Source organism: Danio rerio, chromosome 1 (assembly GCF_052040795.2).
Source record: "Danio rerio strain M-AB ecotype USA chromosome 1, GRCz13ab, whole genome shotgun sequence".
Classification (NCBI taxonomy): Eukaryota; Metazoa; Chordata; class Actinopteri; order Cypriniformes; family Danionidae; genus Danio; species Danio rerio.
This window is the reverse complement of record NC_141021.1, coordinates 57,713,766-57,722,500: the sequence shown is the minus strand read 5'-3', so window position 1 is coordinate 57,722,500 and position 8,735 is coordinate 57,713,766. Positions and strand designations below refer to the sequence as shown.

At 36.3% G+C, this 8,735-nt stretch overlaps 2 protein-coding genes across 3 annotated transcripts in view; one reads left to right on the top strand and one right to left on the bottom strand.

The window, feature by feature from the left end:
* zgc:136864 overlaps nucleotides 1-142 on the top strand; it is a 701-nt gene extending 559 nt beyond the window's left edge. The window contains exon 3 of the mRNA XM_087238340.1: nucleotides 1-142. This exon is cut by the window's left edge and continues 169 nt beyond it. The gene's annotated coding sequence lies outside the window, so the exon portion shown is untranslated.
* Nucleotides 143-1,341: 1,199 nt separating this feature from the next.
* Nucleotides 1,342-8,735, bottom strand: part of si:ch211-196h16.12 — a 46,452-nt gene continuing 39,058 nt past the window's right edge. For both annotated transcript variants that reach the window (XM_087238338.1, XM_087238339.1), the window contains exons 5-9: nucleotides 6,135-6,312; nucleotides 5,983-6,039; nucleotides 3,358-3,410; nucleotides 3,109-3,272; nucleotides 1,342-1,601 (exon numbers count right to left, since the gene is read on the bottom strand). In XM_087238338.1, the coding sequence (XP_087094464.1) occupies nucleotides 1,452-1,601; nucleotides 3,109-3,272; nucleotides 3,358-3,410; nucleotides 5,983-6,039; nucleotides 6,135-6,178 (468 nt within the window). In that variant the 5' untranslated portion in view covers nucleotides 6,179-6,312 and the 3' untranslated portion in view covers nucleotides 1,342-1,451. The remainder of the gene's footprint in view (nucleotides 1,602-3,108; nucleotides 3,273-3,357; nucleotides 3,411-5,982; nucleotides 6,040-6,134; nucleotides 6,313-8,735) is intronic.

The window sequence follows — 8,735 nt, the reverse complement described above, 5'->3', positions numbered from 1 at the left end:
GGAGCGTGTCATCTTTCGTGCAGCCGCTAGGTGGAGCTCCCCGCGCGGGAAAAGACTGACGATCGACACTGAACGGATACACCTGTATGTACAGTTGGCCACAATCTTTGCTATTTTAACTTTAATAAATTGATCAAATTATTGTGACCTTTCCTAATATCTTAATTAGCGAAACACTTAGATTAGGGGCAAACACCGCTTCATTTTAGGGCTGTATTCAACTTTTATAGCCTCCTCTATCCAGATTCAACTGAGAAGTTAGATATTTGTGTAAGTTACATGCCTGACTTTAATTGAATATTGTCTAAAACCTTCCTCTACCGAATGAGAAGACAAATAGAAAGCACACTGCATGAACCTGAAGTTGCCAAGAAGGTATCGCTGCAGCCTGGAGGTTGGGTTAAGGTGGTGTAGGTGGAGCAGATATTAGTTAAACACAGGTTGGGTAGGTGCAGACATTCATAAATCATCTGCCTTTTGAAACTGAGAAAACATTCACTCTAGTCTGTATTTTAAATAATAATGTTAATCAATAAAATATTAGATATTCACTTGACCACCTCTATAACGGTTCATACCATTGTGAACGCATAATCGCACCAATCAGTCCATGCAAGAAAAAATGCCATTCAACAGTGTGAGACAAGCAGATTTTGAGCACTGATAGACACCGTAAGAGTTCACAAGACTGATTTCTCAAAAAATGTCTATGTATATTCTAAGAGTAACGTTAGATTACACTAATAGTTTGACCTAAAGTAAGCCGAAATAGCTGATCATCTTAGAATACAAAAACTAGACTATTCCACAAAACACTGAACACCTAAATGCGTTTATTTATTTATTTATTATTTAATATAATTAATATATTAGTAAGTGAGGTGTTATTTAAATAAATACATATGATTCACTAAAGCATGTATTACACAAATAAACTTTATCGAAAAAGTTGACCCCTCTCCCTGTTGTCAATGTATAATCCCACGCTGACAGTAGCTTATAGATATCTTTAAGACTAACATAATAATACATACACAACTTATTTAGATTTCACTGGTAGTTTATCTGAAACTCTTTCATTCTGGGCCACCAGAGCTCATTTCAGCGCTGCATTCAGCTTTTATAGTGTGTGTTTGTCTCATAAACCAGTGGTGTTTTTCATTAAGCACACACACACTTGCGTTGTGTTGTGTGAAATCCCTCAAGGTTTTCCTGCGGTCGCCAATGCCATGCTACTCTGTGCTTTATTTGATTTATTCAGCCTTCAGTCTGCTGACCTTCAGCTTTTAGCTCTCTGATTGGCTCTCTCGGTGTGTAAGACAGCTTTCAAAACACTCGCACTCTTGACACAAGTATGTTTATTAAATGGACAGGTTTAATAATACAGAGTCTACATGTGAACTGTGTCTGCTTATATGAACAGCAGTCTGACTACGGGATCAGAGAGTGCTTTAGTGGCAGTAGGCCGAGCGCAGGAATCGAGGGAACGAGTCTTTGGCCATCAGGGTGAAGATGCGGAGCTGAGCCTCATCAAACGTGTCCACCGCCGGCTCCTCCATCAGCTGCATCACAGCCTCGCGCGTCTCACTGTCCAGATTCACCTGAGAAACAACACACACTTTACACACTACATCTATATTATCAAGAACTTAAAGTCAGAAAAAGAGTAATGAAACTTAGAAAGGGAAAATTGAGGTTATGTTTGGGTTATTTAGTTAAATAAATATAAAATAATATTAAATAATATAAATATATACATATATATATATATATATATATATATATATATATATATATATATATATATATATATATATATATTTATATTTATATATATAAGTAAATATATATATATATATATATATATATATATATATATATATATTAAAATATATATATATTTATATATATATTTATATTTATTTATATATATATATTAATATTTATATATATATTTTAATATATATATATATATTTACTTATATGTATATATTTATATATATATATGTATATATTTATATATATATATATATATATTTATATATATATATTATATATAATATTTATATATATATGTATTATATAATATATATATATATATATATATATATATATATATATATATATATTATATATAATATTTATATATATATATATATATATATATATAAATATATTTATATATATAATATAAAAAAATATATGTATATGTATATATAAAATATATATATTAAAAAATATTTATATATATATATATTATATATAATATTTATATATATATATTATATAATATATATATATATATTATATATAATATTTATATATATATTATATATAATATTTATATATATATATATATATATATATATATATATATATATATATATAAATATATTTATATATATAATATAAAAAAAATATATATGTATATGTATATATAAAATATATATATAAAAATATATTTATATATTAAAATTCTTTTTCTATTCGACTTAGTTGCTTTTTAATCGCCACAGTGGAATGAACCGAAAACTTATCTAACATATGTTAGAAACACTACACACACTCATTCACACACACACACACACACACACTACGGTCAATTTTAGCATACCCAATTCACCTGTACCACAATATTTTGACTGGGGGAAACTGGACCCCCAGGAGGAAACGACATAATTAATAATCTAAATTATTGAATTACAATATTTAGATTAAATGTAAATGCATGTGATTTATGTATATATAATTGATTAATATTATTTTGTACTTATTTTTCCCATTAAAGCTAAAGATGACTTTAGGCTAAATGTTGTAAAACATTTTATTTACATTAAATATTAATAAAACATTTTCACACACACACATTACTAGTGCTGTTAAATTATTAATTTTATGTGTTTACATAATGTATGTGTACTCGCAGTGTATAAATAATGTGTGTATAGAAATAAAAAGTATATAAAATGCTAATAAATGCAAAAATATATAGTTTGTATTAGATATAAATATTTAATTTCTAAATATAAATCCCTTATCATGGTGGGCATATCCCTTATTTTCACATCCCAGTGTTGACAGGTATGGGTTAAACTGGTCTGGTCTCACCTCGTGTGGAGCGTCAGGGTTGATGAACTGCTTGTAGATCAGCTGGGCTTTGGAGATGCGCTTGGCTCCGGATGAGCTCTTGTACTCCTCACAGGCCAGCCAGAACTGCAGATTCTCCTCGCTGAACTCCGAGCGCAGGAACCAGCGGAAAGCCTGAACGCCCACTGCAGATGAACACACACAGATAAACAACTCAGATGAAGAGCAGATCGAGCTTCGCAAACACAAGAGGAGATCATGGAGGCTCACGTTTACTGCTGAGCAGAGACTCCAGATCCTGCGGCGGCTTCTCCTCATTCACTCTGAGAGAAAAACAACAACAAAAAACATATGAAGATGCTTTGTAGATTAAAGGGATGCTTATCCTCTGAATAAATATTTAATTAAATTCAGCTTTATTTGTATAGCGCTTTTACTATGTAGATTGTGTCAAAGCAGCTTCACATAAATGGTCATAGTAACTGGATCAGGGTAGTTCAGTTTTTAGTGTTTAAGTTCAGTTCAGTTTAGCTCAGTTCAGTGTGGTTTGAAGTCATTATTGAGAGTCCAAACACTGAAGAGCAAATTCATTGATGAGTAGCTTTTCAGATCCTGAAACATGCAAGCTAGTGGCTTGTATATTTAAAAATGATTGTAAAAACCCTTATTTCTGACACTTCTGGGTTTTCAGAACTGAGGAAAATGGCTAAATTGTGATATGAAGGTTTTTGGTGACCCACTTTATTTGTATATATCTGGTCATTTTGAACAACTATAATACAGTAATATTGATTTCTAAAATGCAATTCTGTAATGTTTTCCTCAGAACTTTTTCTCGTCATTTATAGACGTCGTAAGAAATTTGTTTACGTTTTACAATACAGAACTTATTCTCATGTGTTTTTTCACAGAATTGCCGGTTGATTGATATAAAACAAAACTATTGGAACATTATTGCTATTTTGAGAAACCCAACTGTGAAAATAATTCTGCTTATCTTAGAATTTCATTACAATGTCTAGAAAATAATGAGCATTACGGTGGCGCAGTGGGTAGCACAATCGCCTCACAGCAAGAAGGTCGCTGGTTTGAGCCTTGGCTGGGTCACTTGGCGTATCTGTGTGGAGTTTGCATGTTCTCCCCATGTTGGCGTGGGTTTCCTCCGGGTGCTCCGGTTTCCCCCACAGTCCAAACACATACACTATATGGGAATTTAATAAGCTATATTGTCCGTAGTGTATGAGTGTGTATGGATGTTTCCCAGTGATGGGTTGCAGCCGGAAGGGCATCCGCTGTGTAAAACATATGCTGGATAAGTTGGCAGTTCATTCCGCTGTGGCGACCCCAGATTAATAAAGGGACCAAGCCGAAAATAAAATAAATGATCTAGCTGTTGTTGTTGTTGTTTTTTTTTTTTTTTTTTTTTTTTTTTTTTTTTTTTTTTTACTTTTTACAGGGTTTCTGCAGGTTTCACCAAGTCAATTTTAAGACCTTTTAAGAGCATTATGAATGAAATTTCAGACTTTCACAGGATGTTTTTGGGTAATGGCCAGTGTAATATTTTTTTGTACTTGCCCACCTAAAACTTAAATTCATTATTTCTCAGCCACATATTTAAAATAATGTGTCAAAACATACAAAGAGAAGTTTTAAAAACTATAATAAACTACATTTATTCACAGCAAACATGTTTGCATAAATACATGCAGAACCTTTAAACAAATGTCATTGTAATGATGTCAGGAAGATAATGATACCATATTAGTCAAAAAAGTTCACCAATTTAACCTTTATTAAACCTTTTTTATTTTTAGCTGGATTGTTGGTTTTACTAATTGGATAGCTTCACATGGACAGGAAAATTGAAACCCGTTTAAAAGTATTTAAGACATGCTTAAGAGAGAGCCTGGTTTTCTCTAGGTTTTTTTCTTCTTCACTTTCGCCAATTGGTGAAGTTTTTTCACCACTGGCTTGCATGGTTCGGGATCTGTAGAGCTGCACATAGATGGATTTGCTCTTCAGTGTTTGGACTCTCAGTAGTGATTATTAAACCACACTGAACTAAACTGAACTGAACTGAACTTAAACTCTAATAACTGAATTACACTGTTTACGTTTACTATGATCTTTTTTTTTTTTTGTGAAGCTGCTTTGACACAATCTACATTGTAAAAGCGCTAGAGAAATAAGGGTGAAATAAATACAACACCATATTTTAGTCAATTAAAGAGTTTTTAAGGCCTACATTTTTAAATTTAAGACTTTTTAAGACTCAGCAGATGCCCTGTTCTTAAGTGGATTTTTTTGTGTTTTAGTACAAAATGTCATGTATTTGCACTCAAATCAGGATGTTTGTTTAAAAGGGAACTATTATACAAACATTATCAGGCATTTGTAGCTCCGCCCTCTTCTGAAAAGAGCACAATCTCATTTGCATTTAAAGAGACAGTCACCAAAACACCGCAATTAGAATCAAAGCCTAAAAGGGTCAGTCAGAGAGTTCATTCATTCATTTTCTTGTCGGCTTAGTCCCTTTATTAATCTGTGGTCGCCACAGCGGAATGAACCGCCAACTTATCCAGCAAGTTTTTACGCAGTGGATGCCCTTCCAGCCGCAACCCATCTCTGGGAAACATCCATACACACACTCATATACTACAGACAATTTAGCCTACCCAATTCACCTGTACCGCATGTCTTTGGACTGTGGGGGAAACCGGAGCACCCGGAGGAAACCCACGCAAACGCAGTGAGAGAGTTATTAAACATTATCTGTGTGATATTTTGAGCTGAAACTTCACACACACTCTAGAGACATCAGAGATTTATTTAACATCTAGTAAAACGGTGTGATATGACCCCTTTCAATGGGAGTAGTCGGTGCAGTTGTGTTACCTGTGTTTGTCCTGTTTTTCGGCCAGGTGGGAGAGTTTGACCCTCATGCCCTTCGCCCTGAAACACCACAACACAATGTCACATCCAAACACAATTTCTCCATCATGTGTGTGTGTGTGTGTGTGTGTGTGTTCAAGAAAGTAGATACTCACTTCTCCAGGCATGAGGAGGGGATGGCGGACAGCCCCTTGCACATCACTGAGAAACAGAACGCTGGAACGACGGTCAGATGTGTGTGTGTGTGTGTGTGTGTTTGTGCGCGTCTGTTTCTGTGCTGCTCTTATATAGACAGAATAATCTGATCCTGAGATCGAGAATGAACACACACAGCTGTCGGGAGAGAACACAAACACAATGAGTGTGAACATATCTCCTGTGTGTGTGTGTTGTGTGGACGTGATGTTCGGATAGACGTGTGGACAGCAGCTGACAGCAGTTTTCATCAGAAAGAGTGTGTGTGTAGGTGTCCCTGTGTGTTTCTGTATGAATGAATGTGTGTGTGTGTGTGTATGTTTCTGTATGAATGTGTGTGTTTGTGTGTGTGTGCGTGTCTGTCTGTTTCTGTATGAATGTGTGTGTGTGTGTATGTTTCTGTATGAATGTGTGTGTTTGTGTGTGTGTGTGCGTGTCTGTCTGTTTCTGTATGAACGTGTGTGTTTGTGTGTGTACTTATGTGTGTGTATGCATATGTGTTTATCTGTCTGTGTGTGTATCTGTTTGTGTGTGTGTGCTTGTTTCTGAGTATGTGTGTGTCTGTGTATGTCTCTGCGTGTGTGTGTGTCTGTCTGAGTGTGTGTGATTATCTGTGTTTGTGTGTGTGTGTGTGCCCCGGAGTATGTGTGTGTGTGTCTAGTTGTGTGCCTGTGTATGTTTGTGTTTTAGTGTATGTGTGTCTGTGTGTGTGTGTGTGTTTGTTCTTTGTGTGTGTCTGTGTATGTGTCTGCCTGTCTGTGTGTGTGTGTCTGTGTGTGTTTCTGTATATGTGTGTCTGTTTGTGTGTGTATGTACAGTATATGTGTATGTCTGTCTGTGTGTCTGTATTCTGTGTGTGTGTCTGTACATGTGTGTCTGTGTGTGTTTTTGTTTCTGTGTGTCTGTATATGTGTGTCTGTCTGCATGAGTTTGTGTGTCTGTGTATCTGTGTGTGTGTGTGTGTGTGTGTGTGTGTGCATGTCTGCCCATGTGTATCTTTATGTCTTTGTGTGGGTGTGTGTGTGTGAGTGGTGTGTGTGTGTCCAAAATGTCCCCCCAAGTATAGCAATATTAGTAAATTTTGACCTTGGATGGACATTTTAGTCCCCATGAGGAAAATGACTCATATAAATCTTTCAGAATAAAATTTTTGAACATTGTGAACATGCAGATTGTTTCCTGTGAGGGTTTGAAATAGAATATACAGTCTGTACAGTAATAACATCATTTCAATGGCAAGTCCCCATAAAGATAGCTATACAAGTGTGTGTGTGTGTGTGTGTGTGTGTGTGTGTGTGTGTGTGTGTGTGTGTGTGTGTGAGTGCGACAGGTGTGCGGTGTGTGTCTGATATCGGTGTGCTGATCTGCACATGATGTTCATCGATGGTTTGTTTCCGTTCTCAGCTGTATGTTGAGCTGCTGGTGTTGAAGAAGAACTGAGACTGAACTGAACATTGTTGTCGTCGTGTGGGCGGGAGTGTGTTGTGTTGTGTTGTGTAAGTTTCACTATCAGATACAGCTGGAAAACAGAACAGATGCATGATGGTGGAGGAACAGACACTGCTGGACTGTGGAAACACAGAAGTGATCCTTACAGCCTTAAATGGAATTTAAATGTATAGGCGACACACTGGCTCAGCGGTTTGCATTGTGTTTATAAAAAACATTGCAGTCGTGACACATATAACATATCTGGCCCGGTTCAGGCCCTGTTATGGGTTATTAACTTGGCTGAGACTTGGCCCAGATATGGTCCATGTTTGCCTCTTGTATGGAAGCCAGACTTGGTCCAGTCATGTACCGTAATTCTGCGGCATGTGGGCCAAGCAAATGCTGACGGTGTGGGCCAGATCTGGGCCAGGGAAATTTTGCTATGGGTGTAGCGTCAGTGCACTGCTTCAATCTTTCACTGTCACGCTTGCACTGTTGGTTGGTTGCTGTTGGTTGTGCACAGGCCCGGATTGGCTAATCGGGAGAACCGGGAGAATTCCCAGTGGGCCGGTCCGTTTTTTTGGCCGCGAGGGCCGGTGTCCCTTGCTGCTTGCACTCTCAGCAGTTGCACTTTTTCATTTATTTGACCATAACCTCACTCTTTTTATTCATTATTTTACCGCAACTCCGCTCTTTTTATTTAATTTCTCGCAGCCCCGTAAGCAAAATGCAGCCTGCAGTTTAATGATGATCATCTGCACCCCATTCCACCCCAAACAGCGACACCTTAGTGAATATTAATGAATATTACACCTGCTCAATGAAAATCAGATGATTCACTACATTAATAAATCTGACATTACTCGATTAGAAATCTTAAAAGGGGAGAAAAAGAGTAGACATCAATAGCAGCAGATAACAGAGCAGTGCTTAACAGCGTCGTCGTGGTCTAGTGGTTAGCACATTACCTTTCGACGCCGCCGATCCGAGTTTGAAACTCATCAGAGTATAATATACTGTTTTCATTTTCAATGTTAAATACTGTTTGGGTTACTTATGTAGGGGCACATCATCAAAGACTTCACCCATCCCACACATAAACTGTTCACGTTGCGTTGCAAGACTACCAG